General features: G+C 35.3%; 1 protein-coding gene across 1 annotated transcript in view; it reads left to right on the top strand.

Annotated features, from left to right (window-relative positions):
- The window catches only part of DACH1 (dachshund family transcription factor 1), a 213215-nt gene extending 189013 nt beyond the window's left edge, over positions 1 to 24202 (top strand). The window contains 1 exon segment of the mRNA XM_019472688.1: positions 23665 to 24202. Within this exon segment, the coding sequence (XP_019328233.1) occupies positions 23665 to 23702 (38 nt within the window). The 3' untranslated portion in view covers positions 23703 to 24202.
- Positions 24203 to 24538: the final 336 nt, after the last annotated feature.

Raw genomic sequence — 24538 nt, 5'->3', positions numbered from 1 at the left:
TTTTCACATTTTCTTTGAAATTACTATCTATTGCAATTTACATCTCATTTTATAGCTGTATATATACGAAGCTGCTGGAAATCAAATATGTTCATGGCTTTTCTACTGAGATAAATGATTAATCAATCAGAGGCTTTCTTCCAACATGGTACTTTAGTGCACTTTTAAAGCAACTATGTGTAAAATTAATGACTAAGCATGAACAGAGTCAAGTGGGAAAATTCAGGACAATAAGTATATTAAATAAAACACACTGTGCACCAAAGAGACTATTAAGACTTTACACAGAATTGTTTTGACTTGTTTCATTTTCATTCATCTCTTCCTCCCTCCCTCCTCCATGTTCATATTATTCAAAGAGGGAAGGATAGGATGGATGAATTCTTACCTAACAGACTTCCAAGGTCACCCCAGTTTTCTTGCTACCTGGGAAAGATGGGCACTGCAAGACATCATCCTACCTATTTTTGTTTCCCATAAGTACTCTGTTCCCTTCGTCTTCTCCCTCAGAAGGTAACGGAAACCCAAACAGGCTGGTAAAACACACATTTCTAGCATAGTCTCATCAGCTGAAAGACAAATCACTTTTTCGCTTCTAGAGAAAGAACTAAAATACTTTATTTTTTAAACCAGGATGAAAAATTGATTAAAACAACAAGAAGAACATCATTTCGGTGAAATGGTGTTTCTATAGCCTATCATGAAACAGGTATAAACAAAGTGGATTTCTAGTTCACTCACAACTGAACTATAATCCTGTGCCTCTTTAGGTTGGTTGGGGAGCTAGATCTGCTGACTGTAAGCTGTTTATCAGTGTTTGCCCCTCACTGTGTAGAGAGCTGTCCCTTTTTCTTTCTTTTTTTCCCCTCAGCCACGTTTACTACTTCTTAGACAAGTGCTGGAAAGTGGCATGATGTCAGCTGTAATGTGTGTCATAAAGAAGATTGTTTCTTGGCGTTTGGTTTTTAAACTACTATAGAGATTAAAAAATGCCTGATGTTTGTGTATCATCCCCTTATAAAGGAACTTCATCTGTCAAATTAGTGTTGCATTATTCTATGAAATCATTAAGACTTCACCGTCAACAGACCTCAAAATATTTAATGGTTTGAGATTTTTCTAACAGTTGCGCTTCCCTTGTTGTGACTTCTTGTGTGAAGCATGAGGGAGACAACTCAATGCCAAAATAACAGTAATAATTTTTAGTTCTGCTAAAAGTACTGTGCTTTAGAGAACTACTAGTACAAACTAGTAGCTAGTAAGTTACTTTATCCACTTAGCACACATAGGAGGAAATCTATTAAACAAGGAGATCCATGTCTCCTTCCTGAAAGGTACTACAGCTTGGGTAGGTAAAAAGAAACATCAAATTCAGATAGATATCAAATCTTGAATTTCAAGTTCAATCAGATTTAAAACATTAAGTATGAACAGTGACCATCCTGTTCAGCGGCCCTTTTATGACTGTCAGCCACCGCCTGCATTGAAGAAGAGAAGACAATTTCTTAGCAAGCCATGTGAGCTAATCTACCAAGGAAGGTCATCATCAATTTCCCATCTCAGCACTGCATGTCTGAAACTCTGAAAAGAGATTTTCAGAGAGAAGTTAAGATATTCTTATCTTAACATTAATTCTTACACTATTTAAAAAGTGATTTGGTTGTCCACAAGTGGATGACTAGTGCCATTTGAGATGCTCCAGGGCATCTGAGACATCTGCACAGGGTTAATCATGCCTATAGAAGATCCAGGCCTTTCAGGAGCAGCAGCTGGAAGCCATGCAGGACATGGAAAGCTGACTCAAATCATACCAGATGTTGAATCAAGACTTTTTTGCTCATTTAGAACACCTTTGAACATATTACATTCTTGACTTGGGTTATATTACATGGAAATTTATAGCTTATTATGTATTTTGAATAAAAAGATATTTATTACTACATTAATTCCAAAGGGAAGGCCTATGCCACTCTTCTTCTAGCATTTTTAGTGGAAACACACAAACATTCATGGGATAATTTTTCTAGATCTTGTTTTCCTGTTATCTGTGGACTAGCTTGTATTTTACATAGCATTTGACTGAGATATGAAAATGTGAGATGTGGGAAAAAAGTTGTGGTTGTTTTTTTTTCTTTTTAAAGAAGCCCAAACTCATGGACTTTCAAAAAGGTCTGATATTTTTTACCATGTGTGACCCAGATAGTGGCCCTTTGGCCAAGTAGAGAGTTGGCCCTGGATATGCCAACCCAGAACTTTGTTAGTATGACTTAGAGTATTCTTGTACTTTCTCTGTTCTTTGAAACATCTTTGCCTTCTATCTCTACATTCAATATTGAATTCTTTCCATACCTGGTTCCTTTTTTTGTTAAAAAAAAAAAAAAAAAAATTCAATTTCACCATGAAGCTTGCAAGAGTAATCATATGAAGAAATAGCTAAAGAAGTAAAGTTGGTCTTTAGCAGACATTCAACAGAATTCATTTATTAAGAGTGTATAATTCAATTGCTAGTGTAAATATGTATATCGAAACAGAAAACAAAATCAGGCATGAAGCTGAAGGAAAGCATGTTTGTGCATAATAATTCTGAGAAACTGTTTAAGAACAGATTGTTCATGAGAAAACACTAATTTCATAAATCTACCAAAATTAGCTAGTCCAAAAATAGTTTCTTAAATTGCTGTTATTTATTTTCAGAGGATACTTCATCTATTATAATGTTTCTGCATCAATGTAAGTTTTAGTAAACAGATATTTATCTATCTATTTATTTATTTAACTGATTCCAGTTTGCAGCCTTGTGGTCTGCCTCAGATAAATTGTTTTGAGCTATGTCAGGAGTAACTGGAAAGCTAGTAGAAATGTTATCATTGTAATATCTGAACAACTTTGCAATCTTTAATGGATTTAATCTTCACATCAGGAAATACTCCTGTGATGCAGAACAAAGCAATTATCTTTATATCATAGAGGGGCTAAGGAGCTTGATCATGGATATGTCGGAAATCTGTGGTAGATCAGGGACTGAACTTAAATCTTGCAAGAGCTAAAATTTTCATTCTGCCCTTCATGTTTTTGCCCTCCCTTTTATATGTTCCTTCATGCTCTCTCATTGTATAGACATATGTAAAACTAGATGGAATTTACCGACTTGAATATTGGTGGTAGGATTTATGTCCCAAAACTTCATGCTAACAGAATACATGTAACACATCATCTGTGCTTGCTCTGCACTTGCTCAGACTGATGGCTGACCTCTGTGAATATCAGGGTAATGACAAAGTGCACCCGGTGTAAGTCTTTTCAAGTCTTTTCTTTGTTAGACACAGATTTGAAAATACAACAACATATGTTGCCTAGCATTATTTGATTATTACTTGATTTGATATGATTACCTCTCACATATCAAGTTGACTCTATGTGTTCAGCTTTTGTAAAAAAGGCCTGACATAAACTCTAGATTATGTTACTTCTACATAAACATAACTAGTTTGGTTAAAATACCTTTAAAAGGTTTGAAGCTAAAGTAATGGGGAATGGATTATTTAATTTATGTAGCTTCTGCCAGCTTCCTAACCCCAAAGCTCCATTGAATTTCTTTCTTCAGCTTCCTGGTATACAGACAGGCTCAATACCTGCTGTACTTTTCTACTCATGGAAGTGAAGATAAACCAGTATCAGCTTTCTGTACTTCAGGAGCTGAAGACTAAGCATGCATGCATTACTACATGCTTTCCTTTCGATATTTCAGTCAAAAACACAAAGAAGATGTAACATTTAATTAAACCTGAGTCATCAGATGCAGATCTGTCCCCAGGTGTGCTATGGCAACAGCAAGAAGCAAAGGAATTGCCAGTCATTTACGTGGAAGAGTATTCAATGCATTTCTTCTATGAGGTAAACCCATCTTACACCGGCAATGGTGCAATAGTATTCATTAAATCTTTTTATATGATCATCCCTACCTATATCCCCTACCATATTCTTGAAATTACTGACCCAGTCATGACCAAGGTAAACAAAAATTAGTCAAGGAATATAGCCAAGTAATGTCATTTACCTTAAAGCTTTACACAAATATTTTTTGAGATGAGATGATGACTATGAGTTGTTAGTTACTGTGCTGGTAAATGACTTCTTCAATTTCTGTGGGAAGTTACATCTGTTCATGAACCCATATTCCTGATCATATTCCTGATTCAGGTACCATTTCTGATCTCAGGTCTTGCTGTCAGACTCACCTACAAATCCAGATTTCAAGACTGAAGGACTGTAGTGAGTTAGTCTTGTGAACATTACATGAGGGTCTTCTTAACAGTGGAGAACAACAGGGGAAAAAACTATGAGGATGCTTATTTGGAAGCATCACTCCAATTTGAAGCATTTTGATAAGGAGTAACGCACAAGGTGAAGGGTAAGGCAAAACCTTTCAACTACTGTATTTCCAGTTGTTAAAAGGGAAGAGCCAGTGAAGAAATTAAAAAGGAGTGACAATTCAAAGAAGCAGACTAGGAAAATATTTTTGCCATATGAATTTGTTTATACAACTCAGACAGAAGTGAGCTTTAGTAGGTAAGATATGAGGAGAAACAGCATATGAATTTACAGCTGGAGAGAGGGATAGGAAAATGAGGGGCAGAGACTTTTTATGAGAAGAAATTTAGACGCTATGTTGTAATGAAGAGTCAGAAGTAACAAACAAACAGGGTACCTTGATTTTGAACTTCACTGACAGATAAGATGAAAAAAGTGGTTCATAGTGACTAAGAGTAGTAGTAGTGGGGAAGAGGAGGAGGAATCTGAAGGGGTGAACGATTAACAGTTCTGTTTTCCCAACCTGAGATTATCATAGCAGCTAACAATTCACACAGAGAATCAGAAAAGCAGGCTGAGGTTTTAGGTCAGACAAAAGGGAATAGACCTGGAGTACAAAGGGCTATGTCAATTATCAACATGGATATGGTGGCTGGATTTCTGTTTGTGGATTAGACTACTCAGATATGAAGCATGGAGAGGGAGACAATGGGAGGAAGATTGCAGCCCTGAGAAACTGAAACAGAAAGTTGAGGGAGAAGCCAAAAAGATCAAACTGAGAAAGAAATTAACCATGTGGATGGAGAATAAGAAGATCCTAACAAAGGGAGAACAGTATTTGAATACCAAAAACCTTTTATCAAAGGCTAGTCTAGAAAAGTCTAGGAGGTAGGGTATGAGGTGCTAATTCTAAGATTAGGCTAGAATGAAATCATTAAAGACATCCACATTTAATAAAAGTTTGCAAAAAAAGCTGACTAGCAACAGAATTGATGGTCAAGGAAGAAGGTACTTCCCAGTATTATTGCAAGTATTATGGTCATTCATCCATGTGTTTAACTGACACATTCTTAGCAAATTAGGAACATGGAAGTATTATATCTATGTTGTTAAAGAATAAATGACTATTCAAAGAATAGGAAAGTTTCATAGGTTTTAACTTCAAGTTAAAGTCCTTCATTACATATTCTCTTATCAACAATTTCCCTGAAGACAGGATTCTGTTTATACAGAATTATTACAATGTGAGTTTTAGAAATTTTCTTGGATATTTTTGCTAAACCTCTGTGGTAATTGCACTTGAGAATTTTCTTAATGGTAGTAATCATCTATCAAAAAATGTCAAACTAGGCATGGCCACATTTTCTCTCCCCTTGTTGTACTTAAAGAGAAATTCTCAATTTCTATCAGATGCTGTAGATTTGCCATCTAACTGAAAGAAGAAATAAATTAAATCAAATCATTGCGCTTTAATGTCTCATTCCAGATAAAAGGTACGTACACAGCAAAACTTTCAAAGGGAGGTGCCTTCAGTTGGAACTTGGTAAACAGCTGGAAGGCATATCACCTACAGGGGAAAAAAAAAAGTACAATATTTTGAGGAGGCCACATAATGTTACATTACCTTTAATTCTGCAACAAGCTAAGAAATTTAGAGTGTAAGTGAGCAAATGTTTTTAACAGCCTCCTAGCGGCCTGTTTGTGTGAAGAGTACCAGCTAGTGATTTTCACTGCTTGTAGAAAACCTGGTTTGTACTGGTGTGTTAAGAATGAGAGCAACTGAAAAATCTACCTCTATATGCTTTGTCAAATGCATGTATGTGTATTCACGTTATGGAAAAAGAAAACTTCTTTTGTGTTATCAGATTTGGAGAGGATATCATAAACTCTTTTGATAGAGCAATCTTTTGCTATAGTAGCTTAAACTACAGAATAAACATATTATACCTTGTGTATTGCCTATCGTAAAATATGATTTAAATGAACAATATTGAAATCAAAGTTTCAATTTAGGAACTTGAGTGTATTGTTGCGAAAAACCTAGTCAGTTATATTTATAGCTTAATATTTTCACAGAAAGAAAACAGTCTAGAAACCTAGGGATCCCTCAAGCTTTATGCAAGTGCTACAGAATAAACATATTATACCTTGTGTATTGCCTATCGTAAAATATGATTTAAATGAACAATATTGAAATCAAAGTTTCAATTTAGGAACTTGAGTGTATTGTTGCGAAAAACCTAGTCAGTTATATTTATAGCTTCATATTTTCACAGAAAGAAAACAGTCTAGAAACCTAGGGATCCCTCAAGCTTTATGCAATTGCTGTAGGTTTTAGATAACAGGATCAGGTCCACAATTTGCTTTTCTTAAAACCTACAATAAAAAATAAAAATAAATGCCACCACCATACAAACTACAAAGGTGAAAAAATGCTGTATCTTGCATTTTTCTACCTCCTGTGGCTAGGGACAGAATGCAGACATGCCACAATAATGTTTTTTATTTCTACTGTTCAAACCATATTAATGAGAACATCATTTTGGAGAACTAATTATTTCTATTTGTCTTGTGTCACACTTTCTAATTCCCCTATATTAGCACAGCCAAAGCAAATTAATTGCTTTTCCAGCAGCTGAACCTTGTCCAAGAATGAGCTCACATTCCCTTCCAGTTTTGCAGTTTCTAGGAGTGCATTGTGTCAAAAATTTCTCTTGATACTAAACATAGCCCAGAGAATATCTTTACAGATTTCTGTTGCTGCTCACTTGATGAAATTTATAAGTTTAAGTGACCCACTAGGAAAGATAAAGTTCTTAGCTGCAAGATTATACATCAAAACAGTTAAAGTGAAATTAAAATTAAATGAATGAATCTCACTGAAGCAAAAAAAAGCAGTAATTAATGGTTCCCTTAATTGTCTTCATAAAATATTTGCATGGGTCTAATTTGCATAATTTGAATGTATTAATTAATCTTTCAAAGGAATTTTGTGCTGAGAGAAGCCAAAAAATCTCTTTGTTTTATTTAACATCTAATGAAATATTTATCTTTGCTAATAAACTTCTCATCTTCATTAAAATAAAAATTGCAGAAGTTTGTATGTTTTAAATGTTTTTATAATTGAAGTATACAAAAAAATCTCTTCAGACCTACAGTATCTGAAAAACAAACACATTATTGCACATTCTGTGTCATTTTGACTACAGCAACATTTAAAATTTGAGAAACCTATTCACTCTACTGAGAAACCTATTCATCCTACCAAAAGTTTTCAAGGGGTTTTAAATTACTTCAATTTCATGTTAATTGATGATTTTTTTTTTTTTTTTATTTTACAAGTAGGGATGACAAGGTAAACATTTTGGTATTTTTTATTATTATCAACCTGTGATACATAACAACTTTTATAGAACAGATATTATGCGTAGAAAAAGGGACTAACATGGTAGGCTAAAATTTAAAATACTGCAGGATTTTGTACATGATATGGGGTTAGTTTATACTCTACTAGACTAACAGTTGAGGAAAAACAGTTTGTGATTTACTGCCTGACGTTTAATGATTGAACCTGGAGTAAGACTGATGACACTAACAGTTATAAAGGACGGTGGTGGCAGAGGACCTAGTTAAATGACAGGTTGCGGTGATCAGCAACTTCGAGACAGTATCCAAAATAGCTAGACATCCAGAATGAGAATATGCAGTGCAAAAAAAAATCAGTGTTAAAGTTTTGTGCAAAATTTGAATATGGAAGTGTGAGGAGATGAAAAGAAATTAAGACCTTTGCAGAAAGCTCTTTCTGTAAAAAGAATAGGTGTAAAAGGACGATGATTAGTTTTTCAGGGACAAAGGTGAAGGCTATTACTTAAAAAGGGGACCACCTAGAATCCCAAGGTAATGTATCACCTACTTAATATTGTTGGAAATAGTGTCTGTGGAGAAAGAATGGCAAAGTATGGTTAAAATAGCTTCTCTACAGAATGTTAACACTGTGCATAGTAAGATTTGTGAAATGGAGTTTTGTTTTTTTCAAGGATAAGTACAATATTATTGGACTAATAAAAGTATACTTGAAATAGGGAAATGATTGGGGATTTAGAATACAAAGAAACTATTTGCACAATGAAACAGCACAATGGGATTTGTACTCATTTTCAATACGCCTGTGTATGCTTAAATCCTTGCACAAGGAGTTTGTAAACACATTAATGTGTTTGAATTCATTTTAGACATGCAATACCTTAGAAAGCCAGCCCTGCAGAGATAGAAAAGTAGGAGCTGTTTAAGAGTGCCTTAAGATACAGCAGTCATTGTATAAAAGAAACAGGAGGTTGAAGCTATCGAGATTGTATACAGTCATATATTCTTTACTACATTATCCTATAATTTTTTCAACTGATAAGATATAGTGGAACTTTGCTGATACCATAATGGCAGTATAGATACTGCTGTGTATTAAGAAGGTGTGGAACTTGTGGAATAGCTGCTGAGGCAATGTAATTATCCATAAAATACCCAAACAATATCAGTGGGAGGGATATGTTTCACTTCACACATTTGTGGGGTAGATGTCTTTATCTGAGCTATTTGGCTGGACTCCTGTTAAAGTCAATGAAGAGTAATAGACACATCTCTACCTTTGAAGAAAATGAATCATACCTTCCAAGTTTCTTCATTGATTATAAAGGGAGTCTACAAAACTGGCTCAGATGCAGCTATCTACAGTGCAGGTGTCTGAAGTTACTGTGATGAATCTCATCTGTTGTGTATTTTCCTTTTTGCTTGCCTCAGAATTCCAACATCACTTGTGACAGTAAACACACTATGAGCAGCTGCATTTCAGTCACTTCTTGTAACTACTGATGTTGGCAATGAGCAATTGTGCATCGCTTCTGGAAAAATATCCATGCCAGACAATTCCTTTTCTGCTTAGTGTAATTCTGTAATGTTTCCATACTGTACAGTTCTGAAAGTTGCATAAAGCATGACCCTCAAACGTAGAAAGGATAACTTGAATTCTGCATTAATCCTGAAGCTTTGCAGCATTTATTTCAATTGGATGCTACTATGGGAGGCACAAGGCATAAAACAAGAGTCTAAAGAAGCATTCCAAAACCTCTGAAATAAGAATAGAAGTGGACATAGAGAGGTAGAAAAAGAGGTAGATGAAGTATCACAGAACGCTAGAAGGGAAAATGGTATCGTATTACTAATATAGTTGCATTATATTACTGTGACTGTATTGCTATATCATTACGAATTTGTAATGGACAATTAGTAAATGTTTCCCCATTTAAATGTAGTTTTGCTTGCAATCAAGACATGGGCTGGAATTAACCTGACCAAGCGTAGAAGTCTACAATGTAGATATCTACATCTGTGCTTGTCACCCTTGACCCTCTGTGGAGGGAGTGGAGAGAAACGTCTACAGTACAGTTCATCACTTCATAAAGTAGGTGTCTATATTTCTCCTTTGTCTATGGAAGGAGCATAATTAGAGTAGCCTGGTATAGACCTCTACAAACTAATTTAGTAAACTCAGTGACATTCCAGAAAAGCTGAATTCACTTTATAGCAGGGTTGTAATTATACTCCAAGATAGTCTAACTGCAAAGGACAAATGTAGCACGTGACACAGTCACAAGAAGTATTTTCCAAGGAGTTTCTGTCTTTGCTCATTTCACATTTTGCAGCAAACAAAGAATCAAGTGGATAATATCAATTTCACAATTAAAATGGTAGCATTTGTGTGGGTTGCTTATATGCTTTAGGTCTGATGTTTTGCTATTGAATGATATGGTGAAGGAATAGCTCATTTTGCATGCTTCGGTGCATTTTTAACCAGTGCCTTAAGCCAGAACTTTATCTACTGATTTCTTGATGGCAGCACCGATGCTTTGGTATCTCACAAGGGTGTTGTGAAACTTAATTAATGTTTGTAAAGTATTCTGGATCTTGGATGAAAGTCACAATAGAAGTTCAGTTATGTTACTAACTTCTGCTTTTATATTTTCTTTGGTGACTGGTCAGAATCCCAGGCGTTAAAAAGTGGCAAAGATAGGCGATGCAAGATACAGCAATTTACAACTATTATCAACTAATTATAGTTAGTTTCAAATCTAGTACAGGGAAATAGATGGGAAATTATTTTATGGGATTTAGTAAGGAAATACTTGATAGCCGTAATTTTGTGTAAAGACAGCCTGCCTGGATTTTCATATGAGAAAAATTTAATAGACTGACTTACCTCAAAAGTGGTATGTTACTGAGTGGCAGCATTTTGGTGTAATATGTGACCGTCTCTCTTTTATAATCCTAAACTAACTGTGGGGTCAGAAGTCCTGTTAAAAAGAACGAGTGTTCAACATTCATTTAATATATTCAAGAGTCAAACAAGCAGTTAGACTTAAAATGTAAATAAAACTGTATGGTGAGATTGTGTCAGGCAGGCAGCCCTTTGAACAGTGTTAAGAAGGCAACCACCTTCCTAAAATATCAGTCCAACTCAACTGCTCTATTACTCTTATGTCAGTTAAAAAAAAAGAAAAAGAAAAAAAGAAAAAAACAGATACCCTTGCTATCAATAAAGCTATATTAATTTAAACTAGATGAGGGTCTAGGGTCTGATGGTTTAATTTTCAAGTGGCCAAAGATTTTAGTTTTTGTCCTTTCTCTCTTTGCCAGTATGATGAAAAAAAAAGACAAAACATTTTTATGTCCTTCAGAAATAGGAAATATTTATAGTCTTTTATTTTAAGATAAACAAATTCTTAATGTGTCTGCAGTTTTCAAATAAATGCTTCATTGTAAACCAGCAAAGCAACCAATTGTTATGCCAAACCTATTTTAATTCTAAAAGTAACATTTTCTAGCAGTGGTTATTTTTATGTTGATATAATTAAACATGATAAAAAAAAACAATTTAGGCTTTGTATAATTCAAGCATTCAGCTTTCCCATGGATTTGATTTGGAACTTGACCCATCTCTATCAGTATCTCAAGTTCCTATGAAAGACAAAAAAGAAAAGAAATAAATCAACTAAGGAAAGTAAGTATAAAGGAAGTGGAACTAAATTTAACACATTTGGAAGGAATACTTAGCCAGCATCACGTTCCATCTATAGCTAAAATTTGCTGTCAGCATATATCTATAATAAGTATTCTTCCAGTGAACTGCCAGCTGGCTTGTAAAGAGGAAAATCTATTCTATAGAATAGACTGCTAGCTTTAAAAAGAAATCTTTAGCTTTTCAACCCTTCACAGGAAGTATTTTGGTCATTGTAAGGTTCCATAACACCTGAAGGACATCCTGGGAGACAGCAGCATATATAATGATAATGTGATGTCATTTTGTTTTTCCTAGTTGAGAAACACAAAGTGTGTACCAGTAATGGTAAAAGGAACATTTTTTCTATTATATTCTTGTCATCCTTATTTTTTAAAAGTGATGCAGCCTCTAATAGCTTAGGAAAAGCAGCAATAGCATAATAGTGTGTTTTGTCATGGACGTTAGAAAGAATGGATCACAAAGTGCTACAGCTGGCCTTGGAAACAAAGTGTTATGAAGTCAGCACCAAAAAATTTACAGTGCTGGTTTATGTGCATGAAATTAGAATAGAGATTGTTAAAAATATACAATGCTATATTAGATAATTCAAGTTTTGACTTGTTTATTTAGTCTCTTTGTTGATTCTGCAGATTTTGCCTGTGACAAACTGTCGGTGCAACCCTTGCATTAAAAGACATGTATTTTTCATGATATTGTTTCATACTGCAATATGCTGGCTACAAGTCCTTTCAAGTAATCAAGCTATATTGAATACAGACATAAAATAAAAAGAAGCAATAATTTGCTCTCATTTTTAGCTTTACACTCTGACTCAAAGATATACACTCGTAGCCATTGAAGAGAGCACAATATGTTTGCACATTGATGAATTGAACATAAAAATATTGTGGTTGGATCAGACTCCTTGGCTTCACTGGAAATACTGGAAGCATCGTAAAAGTGGTATAACTGACTGGAGGATCAGTTCCATTTTCAACCTTATCATCAAATTTGTTATGACAATCACAGTTACTATCGCAGCGGTAACTATGCCATCCTAAGCAATCTGGTTCCCAATGATAAAATATTGAAATGCTAAAACACTGTTAAAACTTGCAAAAATCAGTTCTATTCCAGTTCCAAATGGGCAATAGTTCCAGAGTTTGATCTTAAACATTCAGTGCACAGAAGAGTCCTAATTTTACGAATTAAGGGTTCCCTGTAGGTTTTTTCATATTCTTGCAAAACCTGTGACTCTCTTAGATCTCCTGTCTAAAATTAACTTTATAGCCAAGTCTATTTTACCAGACTGGATAGTCAGTAAATATATTCAGCATATACTCAGTTCTTGCCTCTCTTCCTACTAAAACGGCATAGCGTTAGGGATAGGACTAGATGGGCTTTAAAATCTGCATTTGCAGGCTATTGTATCACAAATACTATCTTAAAGACCATTTTAATACACCTCTCTCTTGGAAGGCTACACCAGAACTGAGTTCCTGCAATAGAAAACAGAGCTGTTCTGTGTCTCTTTTTAGCATTTAATGTATATACAAGGAATAATCAGGTGCTTTTCTGTGATAAGCGTATCACTTAATTTTATTTTCATGTTGTGGACTCTATTCCTTGTATTGTACTAGTAGCCTGTTCTGAAATTATTGCAGTTTAAATTCACCTTGAGCATGGGTAACCAGCATCCTAAACACTGTTCCAGGAGAGGCCCTGCAAGTGACTTGTACAACGCCATTAATATGTTGCTATTGAAAATAAAGTGTAAGTGGAAAGCTAGGGAAAAAAATAAAAAAGAGAAAAAGCAACCGTGAAGTAACATTTTTCTTTTCCTCTGTCTTGACACAATCACACTTCCAAGCAAGAAAATTTTACACTTCAGATATTTTGCACAGGTTATTTCGTCTGACTGCAAGGGCCCGGAGTCACTGGTTAAGACTGCTCTGTGGTTTGATTCAGCCATTCTCTTTTCCCTTGCTTACTTTTTGATGATGGACCGTGGTGCTAAGTTCTCTCTGGGAAAGCATGCTGCTTCCGTATGGTCTGGGATTTCTGTAGTGGGGTGCATCCAGGACACAGTCTGTCATGACATGCTGTTTTTTCTGAGGAATCTCTATTGGCAAAGACACAGAGTGGTGCCAAATTCAACCCACCTGGCCCTAAGGCTAATTGAGTTTTTCCTGGGAGGATGGAATAATAATTTTGAAGTACCTATCTGAAATTATGTTACCACTGAGAGGGAATGGGAAAGGTTGGCTTGTCACCGCAGTACTTAAATGCATCTATGAAGATATGCCCAAGGTGGAAGTTCACAGTCAGTTAGGGGAACTAGTTTGAATTATGAATTGAAAAACAATCTACCTGGGTCAGCATTAGCATTTGTCACAGAACCAAAGTTCCCTTGTAATTGAAAATGCTAGTATTTTTCATTCCTTACAGGGATAAAAGCATTTTGCTTAAGTACTGCTTAATAGCTAACTACTGGGTTAAATCCCATATACGTCTTTCAGCTTGAAATCTTCCTCAGATTTAACATGAGCTGTCTTTTTCAGCTTTGTAGTTGTGTCACTCACACTAAGCCCCAGAAACTTCATTAAGGTCTATTCTTATTTCTGTGTGGTAGTAAGGTTTATGTCTGACTTCAGTTCATTGCTCATTTCTTAGGGCATGACTTCTGGTTTGGTTTCTGTCACCTTGACTCTTGTTCTGGAGCCGACTGCTTGGTGCCATTGTCTTCCATAAGCTTGCTTTCAGACAAAATACCTAAAAGCAGCAAGCTTATATTGCATGTGTTTTGACATCCCGTGCATCCTTAATAGATTTTCCATAAGCTTGCCACTGTGCAATCTATCTATTTTACAGCCTCATTCCTTCCTGTTCTGCATGCGACTATTTCTTCGTGTTTTGCATTGGGCTGTTACTCTGTTTTAGCACACAGATGAGAACAAGGGTGGTTGGGTATTAAAGAAAAATGTGGTGTTAATGTGATATTGATATTAGAATAGGATTCCACACATCCCAGAATTGATGTATGCGGGCTAATGTAAGTAGTAAAGCTAAATGCTTTCTTTAAATGGCCTCTTATTTTCCAGTAACCTTTGCAGCATTTGAAATGACATCTCAGTAACCAGGATTAAGGAAAAGCCAGATCATACTCTTCTATTAATTGTGGGGTTTAAGTCTAATCTGAAAACAACAAAACACTAGTCTGCCTTTTAGTTATTGGGGTATTACATCAAATGAAAGTTATTTGTTTAGAAAAGAAGTAGCTTGTAGAGAAGAGTGAGGTAGGTTTGTGATTCTGTGAATCAGAAGAGATACTCTGCATAGGAGTAGGTATTAGATAAGTCTTTTCTTGTGTTTTAAAAAGTAGCCTGGGCTAAAGCTCTAGAAAAGATAATACTTTAGAAGAGCTCGCCTTCATAAATGGTTTGTGTATGCTGAAGGAAACAAACATCACGCTCTCTGGTGAAGGAAACAATAGATTCCTAGTACTAACCATGGCCACAACGATTCCAAGTAGAAAAATCATGACCCATGTTACCTTTTCCAGACTTTCATAAAAGATCTTTATTAATGCACACTTTATTAGGTGATCTGTAACTGTAAACACATGTATCATGCTAATACTATTAGCTTCTAGTTCAGTGATGGAAAGGACCTGTGTGTGTGTTTCTGTATGTGTGCGTGGAGGGTAGTTTTTAAGAACTACTAACTTGTGTATGATTTTGCATAGATATTTTCTGTAATTTAATCTCAACTCAGAAGCAAAAACTGCTGAAAGCTCCAATAAACACTGTTCTATTGTATTTTATTCAGATTTCATTTTATGACCATTTTTTCCTCTCCAGAGAGAAAAATAATTATTATTTAAAGCCTGTTTGAAGATAAAGTTTATGATTGATACTCTGTATTTAAGATTACGTTGGTGATGACATTTAGTGTAAAAAGTGATCATTTGACCAAAGCACTAAAAAAGGAGGCAAAATTGAGAAGAAAAGTGGAAAGAAGAGCAATCAGACTGAAAAGGTGAATGGTAATTTCTGTTTCCATCAGGACTTTACGAGAAAAAAAAGGTGTCAGGCAGAAACCACATTCCAATACTTAGATCTCAACTCTTTCTCAATTTTATGCTATCGGATCCAAGGTTGCTTGTTGATTGGCTTGCTAAAAAGATAGCAAAAAAGTTGTTCATGTTTTTGAAAATATGATAGCAAATAAAGCACACCTTTTTGCAGAATTTAAAACTGTTCAATGCAGGACAGATTGTTCAGCACAGGAATTACCTACACTGTGTTACAAACACCACTGAACACAATGAGCTGTGGAAGCTCACAAGCTGATCGTATTTAGCTGTGACTTCATCCTTTAATAACTTTTCCACATGATTCTTCAGTTGAAGGTGTTTTGTTTTGTTTTGTTTTTTCCCTGTTGGGTTTTTTTATTATTTTAATTTTTTTTACCGATAGAAGTAACACAATACAATGCCTTAGAGACTCAGGTTCAGTGCTTGTAAGTAATCGGTTCTGTTGTCTTTCTTTGGATGTGCTTTTGTTCTGTTTATACAAATAGAAAAAGGGTTGTTAAGTTCATAAGGCAACAATAAGAGAGAGTGTGATTTTTTTTTAAATCTATTTCTTTCAAAGAATTTCTCACCTTGCCAGTTCAATCTTTTCAGTGCTCAAAATGGCAAGCTCTGTGTGTTCTATATGATCTTTAAATAAGAAGGTGACATATTCAGGTAGTCCATCGCTTTGTTAGTTTACTAAAGACCAGATTGCTGACCTTTAGCTTGCTCCCACGGTATTCAGTGATATAATGAAAACATATATTCATGATTAAAACACATGATAAAACTACTAAAAGAAGATCCTGACAGTTCAATAGTTAAAATAACAGCAAAAAAGGTGTTTAGACACTCTTTTTTTATACATCCATGTTTTAGTTTTGTGTCTGGAAACTCAGATGTAGAATTAAAATCTCCTAAGTATAAATTATTATTTTAAAAAGAAAGACATGAACATCTCAGTCTCCTGAACATTTGCACTGAGTATTAACACAAATATATTTGTACATGAATGTTAAGTAGATAAATGAAAGGTGTATGATTAATAACAATATGCAAATTTGAAACTAATTTATTGGTGTTATACAAAGGGCAAACTAGGATAGTGTTTGGCCAAATATGTTTACATACTTCATATTTGCATGAGTTTATTGAACATGCAGTGTGAAATCACCCATCTTTGCATAAAAACTGGATAAGCACTTTTTTTAAAGAACAAATTGCTCAAATTTCAAAGCCTCAACAGTTGAGCCTGCTTTCCCACATCTCCTGTACTCTGCTCTAATTCTACTTGGGAAGAGGGCAGCAGATCCATCCATGTTCCCCAATACATGATCTACTTTTGCTATCAGTAACAATGTTAGGACCGTATAGATCCCTCTGTCCCTCCTTTTCAGTGTTGAGTTGTAAAGCCTCAGCGTTCTGCTTAACCTCGTACACTGGGAGGAGTCTTCTCCCCTCACAATGTATTGTTTTGCGTTTTATAAGGAAAATTACGGAAAGTTACGTTCAGCTGATTTCATGACTGCATTTTACAAAGGCTGGGGTTTATGTTCTCATTCGAACTCTGCAAACTGGAAAAGAATCAACCTCATCATAAATGATTTTCCCATGATTAAAAAGTTGAACTCCCATTTTTATCTTCCTGCTTCGGTGGAAAATAAATCCTCTTTTGTCTCGACTTTGAATAAAATATATGAAGAGTATACAAAAATAGATTTCATCCTTAATTAGCTGCTTCCTTTAAGTTTTTCGAAGAAGGGTTACAATTTGACTAAGATCCCTTCCATCTGTGACAATATGCTTGCTTTTATTTTGACTTCCCATTGTTGTCTTATCAAATATCACATGAATCATTACCATTTGTTTGCCATCCCTTTCTTTTGTTTTGTTTCTCTTCCTCCAAATGATTAAAACATCAGGTTGAATGAAAGGTTAGAAGTACACTGTGATTCACATTTGCCCCATCTTATTAAAACAAATAAACCAACCAGTTATATAATTTAAATGTGCTTGAGCTATGGCTTGCAGATGCTTTTATCAGCTCTGGGCTGAAGAGGTTGTGTGCATTCGGGCATGCACGTACAACTGTTCTTTGAAAGGGACAAACCTCATTAGATTACAGGTGCCTGGAAATAACTTCTGAGAAAATAGCTGCCATTTTCAATAAAGCTACTTCCTAACAGGAAACACAATTTATTATGTTCTTTAGCACAAGTGAGCAGCTTTTCTTTTATTTAGATAAAAGTAGACCCATTTAATGTCACAAATATTTTATTTCTTTTAATCTGTTGGACTGAGGGTGGATCATAATATTTTTCACTCATATTCTAGCTTATAAAATGTTGAGGAAAAGAGCTGTAATGATTCTTACGTTAGAAAATATGTGTTATGCTAACTTACAGGTTATTTCATTTACTTGCCACGCCATCTTGTACAGAGAGTCAGAAATGCTTCATAATTGCCTCAACTTGCTAGAACTGAAGTTAGCAGTTTTTAACAGCTGTAGGGTGTGGCAACAGTGTGTATATCCTGAAATTCGGTATGAAGTCTCCGCTATCTTTAGTGAGCACATGGGCTAGTCCTGGGGATTTTGTGTTGCAACGTGATTTTAAAAAAGGAGTCTAAGCTCAGGTCAGCTCGGTCACCAGCTGTGGAGATGGCCTTCAAATGTTTTTTTATGAGCCAAGAACCTATAGTTTCAATTAAATAACTACGCGCATGTGTTTGTTTTTTTTTTTTTGTTCTTGGTGGTGTTTTTTTTATTATTTGTGCTAACACAGTCCTTAGAGATCTCAGCTGTACCTTGCTAGGGACAAGAAAACAGACTGAGAAACCATCGGTGCACGGAATCTCTGTTACCTGAAAAGAGAAGGGGAAGAAAGAGAGAAAGGTTAAAAGAGAAAACAGAAAAACAGAAAAGTGAAATCATAGATCATTTCAGAGTCAGAGCTGGGAATAAAGTTCCCATCCTCACTTGTTCAGTTGTGTTTGTCTTATTAATGAGAGAGAAATCAACCTAAAGTAGGTGTTCTTTACTTTGAAAGCACTAAGAGATGAATAGATTCACCATTCAAATATCCTTAAGACCCATTTTGAGTGAAGATCAGCTTATATCACTGGCCTGTGCATATTTGACAAAATTATATTAACTGTAGTTAGGAACTCCAGTGACTAAAATTGGGGCTACTTTGATGTAACGGTTCCTGAATCATGGGCTGGCATTTACTATTCTACAGCTCACAAATTATGATCAGTTGTTAAAATAACAACTAATAATAAATTAATAAGAAATTATCCAAACCTTGACATCCTAACTTTCCAAAGCGCCCACTGAGATTTCTGATCTTATTCATTTTCCTTCTTATACATTATTTTGTCCTTTTTTTTCTATTTAACCTGGGCTCTGTGGGTTTCTTTCTTATTAGCTCTCTGTGACATGCTACCGTATCTTTTTGGCTGGTTGGTTGGTTGGTTGTTTTTTTCCCCAAAGCTCTTAACTATGGGAAACACTTTATCCTGTTACTGAGGACAGTTTTCCTCGGTAGGCTTTTCTATGATAGCAATTGACTGAATTCAGGTGTGACACCACACCTTTGATGCTGATTTGCAGATTTTCATAAACCAAAGACTGCTCTTATGATAGTCACGATGATCACTGTTGTTACGTTTATTTTTAAAGCAGCTCTCAGAATACAAACTAAAATACGATATGTTTGGATGGCAAACAACCCCAGTGTGACTTGCATTGAGTGGCAGAAATACACGCGTTACCATCTAATGGATGATTTATTTAGTTTGCAACCTAAGACCAAACTTAACATTTCATTGTAGATTTTTATCACTTTACAAGGATGCATATTAATAGGAATAATATTTGAGTGGGTTTATGTTTTTATCTCAGAAAATGTTAGGCCCGTAGAGATACTACAAGCTGCCCACAGAACACTAGTGTGAATCATTCCCGAGCTGACATCTCTGTGGGAATGCATTTCAAGGCATATGATTTGTTTCAGCATTGAAAACTTTTATGTCAGTTCCATTTGTTTGTTTTTATAACATTTATGACCTTTTAACTATTTGGGCATGCTCATTCAAAAACCTCAAAATGAGTCTTAATTAAAAAGGGTTGATCTAAAAAAAATACTCCCTCACTCTGGCTAGAATTTCTGTCATATCAGTCCACAGACAAAAACAAATGAGATTTAGTAGTGGCGTTTTCAGTTTGAGTTACTAGCGTGAGCTTGTGTGATCTTGCTGAACACTGCCATTTGCAAAAGAGCAATTAAAACAGATGACAATCTGCTAATCACGCACAGTTCTATTTAGAAATTTAGCAGTATTTTCCCAGTTTGTGTTTTTGCTTGACTTCCTAAGAGTGAAAGGAAGTTTTATGTATTTATATTGTATATAACAGTATGTAAATTTGGGAAACTTTACCACAGATCAACAATTTTCAGTAGGCTAAAAATATACTCCCACGTTGTAAACATTTTTAGAGAACACTCTGTGCGTGTGTTTGTGTAGTATATGTTTGTGTGCATATGTCTATGTTTGTGTGAATAGTATATTCCATATTTGTTTTACATAAAATTGTTTTTATGCAGATAGACAAATTCTGCATTTGTTAACAACAGAAAGTAATGCAACACACATATATAACTTAAATAAAAGTTGATCAGGAGGCAGAGGCATGCTCATGATTTGGGATTTAGGAGTAGTGGCATTTTCACATTGAGTTACGAAGGATGAGCTTGCTTGATTTGCTGATCACTGGTCACCCTCATGGTTTGTAGGTTTTGCTTGTGATTTTAACCTTGAAATCATGAAGGCCTATCAGTGGTAATGCTCCACTGGTATTCAGATAGGAACATTGGCTACATCTAGAGGCGAAGTGATTCAGGTGACTTTGGCAACAACATTGAGAAGTTCCAGTCATTTTGGAAGAACCTCTGAACAATGAGAATCAAGAGAGGAATGGTTAGGAGGAAGGGAATAGGAGTCTGAAAAGCAAAAGGGACAGCAATCAGATATAGGTATTGTATTTGGTCACCACATCGTGGTGCAGAGGTTATCATTCCTCTGCAGAGCTGTGAGTTGCATCTTTTTTTCCTAGCACAGTTTGAAGTCTTCATATTTCTGAAGTGCAGTGCTATTTGCCTGGTGTACATTCTTCATGAGTGGCTACCTGAACTTCTCAGCTACACACAGGAGCATGCTGGAAGAAAAGTATAAAGCCTAAAGAAATGATTTCTCCATCTTCTCCCAAACTCATGATTTGAGAGGGTGGTGGGCAGTTCCACAGATACTGTGATTTTTTTCCGTGTTGGCACTGTAGGTTCTAAAGAAAAGAATATTCATTTTGCACCTCATTCTTTCATGACTAATCTTGAGAAAATAAAGGAAATATTTTACAGTTCTTAGCAACTTTTGAACTCCTACCAAGTATTACTTAATCAAGGAATTGCTTTATCTATATCATAACATGGCAGGATTTATTTTAAAGTTGATGTGTATAATGCTTGCTGCGTTTTCCCATATGTTGGGGGAATTAGTCAAAGACATTAATAGGGAATATATCTGTTTTATAATAAGCCTAGCAATGAAATTAGATCGGCTGCTGAGTTCCAATACGGCATTTTAAGTCCATTATCAATACAGATGATTTAATTGCACTTTTAATGGTCCATCATATAGTTATTTGAGGAACAGGAAGATTTATGCTTGTATATATCCATCATAAATGTTTTTAAGTTATAGAAACAAAAACCCTCTTACTTTGTAAGGAAGATGCTTTGTAAAGCTGCCCATTTCTATTATTGTTCATTGTCTGTTGATACAGAATACAGGATCTGATAGTGCCTTCCATTAAAAGTGAAAAACCTCCTATTGACTTCACTGCCAGATTGGGTCCTTAAGCAGTGTAAAATAGAGCTGACTTTTGAAAATGTACTGCTGTTCTCTGCAGATTGTTCATCTTTTGTTGGCTGCTACAAGGATTCCGCTTCCTACAGCTGTATTTTTAATTGAGAATATGTTCTAATAAATATTTTATTTTAAAAGGTATATGGAGACAAATATATTAAAATAAAATACGAGTTACTGACTGTAGGTTATCTTAATGTTTAGGTGTGGGAATTATGCATAGCTCTCATTAGCAAGTGTGCATTCAGGATAGCCAAAGTGCTGGTATATATGCAGAGTAATTCTCTTACAGAGGTATCCGGACAGCTTTAGTGCTGTAAATGTCTACTGTGCTTATTCAATATGTTTGGGAGAATTATATGCAACTATAGCCAGCAGTAGCTCTGGCTATCCTGTACTTGATGCAGGTTTGCTTTTGAGATGGTTTACCAGGCCTTCAGTTTTACCAAGCTCCATTTCAGAGGTTCCTTCTTTCTCTCCTGAATTCCCATAAGCATTTTGGTTGCTCTTCATGCATCAAAGAAAAATAAAAAGTCTTTAAGTAAAGGCCTTACTCAATTTCTTTTTATCTCTCTTCAGCGCACAAAGACCGTAAAGAGCAAAGAGAATGTGGAACTGGTTCTGAGTGGAAGCACTCTAAGCGGTGGGAAAGTTATCATCTATTCTGCCAAAAAAATCTAGGAACGTTAAAAAGTAGGGAAAAGGGGCAGGAAAATGTGAAGGCAGTGGAGAAAGTAGCAAAAGGTGGTACACCGCAGAGGCTTGCAAAAGAAAACTAGTGGTGGAAAAGGAAAACCAGCGGGACGCTAGATAAGAATCACTGTGACAGAGTGAGCCATTCTACCATCTCCTTTTTTCCCCAGCAGTTCTGGTAGAAACTAGACAATAAAAATTGGAAAGGGGTGTGCAGAAGGGGTGGATTTTTACAGCTGTATGTAAATGTACATTTGTCTGCTTTCAAGTTAAACTTGTCTTTGTCTCAACAGTTACAGTAAGCTTGTGGAAGGGATGCCGCGCGTTTCAATGATAGCCAAGCATTTCAAAAATGTCAGCATTCATTTATATAGGTATATCTCACACAATTGTTTTCCTGTATATCTAATAAGAATTTTAAAGACTGATTTGGAATAAAAAGGTTAGACTAAGAAAACCAAACCAAAACCAAAAACCTCTGAAATCTTATAAATGTTTGTTGATTTCACTTGGACCAAAAGAAGGGTTTCATGCAGACTTCGAGAGTTGAGATACAGCTTGTAATTCCAGATGCATTATATTCTAAATTATAAGTAGTGTTTCGTAATTATGCACTATGGAGGATTAATATGCTTCATAATGTGCTTTACTCACAAGGGAGCAACACTTTCTATCCTACAGGACAGAAAACTAAGAAGTTTTTCTGTCTGTTTCCTGTTTAAAAAAAATAAAAATCTTTGTATTGCTATGAGAGTAGATGCATATAAGATGTTCATGACCCCAGTGAAGAAAAAATTGGTTTATATTTGTAAATTAGGTGAAAATAAGTTATGGCAGAATGTTATCTTCAAATTTTTCTAGATCAACAGTTACTGGCTAGGTGAGCTTGTTGTTTCTCGTGTTCCCTCTCCATCACACACATCTCACTTAAATATATGCTCCTCACTTGGGTGGAAAAAATGTAGAGAGAGATGTGCTTACATCTTTAACATAGTAATTGTTCAGTTAATCTCATTTATGGGGGAAGGAGGCTATACTTCACTGATACCGATTAAATATCCTATACTGGGTTCTATATAAATAGCTACAAATATGCACAATGGTTACATTACATGGTATATTTAACAACATAGCTAAATCAGAAAGTATGAGCTCTGCCTTTAGTGATGGGAGTACTAACGAGTGCACGCAAGAAGATTTTTGCTCTGCAACCATGAAGGAAATAATTGCTGTTCAGCACTATTCACTTAAGTTTGCATATCAGTAAAAACACATGCACAGAGGCTCCACCTACATTCCTAGTGCCCTAGCACTGATATGAGCGCAGCATATATTAAAGCGTTAGAAGGTGTTACAGCATTCACAACTTGCAAAGTGCGTGTAATTTTTAACGGAGTTAATTTGTCCACTGTCAGATGAAATTGCAATGGTGATATTCAGGTTTTATTATTTTTTTATTTTAAACATAAAGTACCATAGGTGGCATTTTACAGACTTACGGGAGGACTACTACTTCTGCTGAGGTTTTTAAATCTTGTGGGTTTTTTCCTCTTTTCGATTCATTGCAGATATAAATATATAAAGCTTTTTTTTTTTTTTTCTATTTTAGATGGAAGACTTTATTTGAAAACTACTGTCATGTATTGAATTTTTCCTGCTGAAGATACCTGTGCTACGGTAAAGAACTTTGCAGTAAGACATTGGCTCATAAGGAGTTCTGTGGAAACAAAGTGTTTTCAAGGCAACTTCCTCAACTTCATATATCAATGTTCTTCAAAAATGTAAAGAATTCTGCAAGAGTGTCCTCCTTTGGTTATCTCCTGTGGCTTGACCCGGAGACCTAGAGAATGTTTGTAAATGTACAGTAGCACTCTTCTTACAGTGAAAAGCTGCGTCTCTACGCCGGACTATTGTATCCAAAATTACAGGCGGGTCAGAACAAGGCTATTTCCTTTTTCAAGGAATGCAGACTCTGTCCTCCTCTGATGATTCTGTATTTGAGCACATCAAATGATCCTTCCAGCGGTGTCCAAGTACACGTACATACAGACTGTTATATCATACCGAAACCAGCAAGACAGCTCAGAAGTGAACTTGTAGAGGGCATAAGAGGATTCTTATTAAAAAAAAAAGTTAAAAAAAAAAAGTAAAAGAAAAAAAATTTGACACATTCAGTTTTCAAACTATGATTGTGGGTTTTCTTCTAAAGACATTTTTTCCACATGCTTTCCAAGAGACCAACACATGTATGTTAGACTACATTAAGTGAAATGGAATTTTGTGTAAGTGAAAAGAAATGCTGAATGTAAACAAACTGTTTTACTGTTCACAAAGTCTCTTTTCCTAAAATAAAAAAATACAATAAAAAGAGTAATAATTTCTCATTGTAAACTGGCAGGGGTTTATGAAATAAAAGACTTTGCTTCTTATCAAACTGTTGGTCACATGTACAGTATATAACACAAATCACACAAGGAAGGTAT

The sequence above is a fragment of the Aptenodytes forsteri genome, unplaced genomic scaffold, assembly GCF_000699145.1.
Source record: "Aptenodytes forsteri isolate BGI_AS27 unplaced genomic scaffold, ASM69914v1 Scaffold51, whole genome shotgun sequence".
NCBI classification, from domain to species: Eukaryota; Metazoa; Chordata; class Aves; order Sphenisciformes; family Spheniscidae; genus Aptenodytes; species Aptenodytes forsteri.
This window is presented reverse-complemented; position numbering and strand designations above follow the sequence as displayed.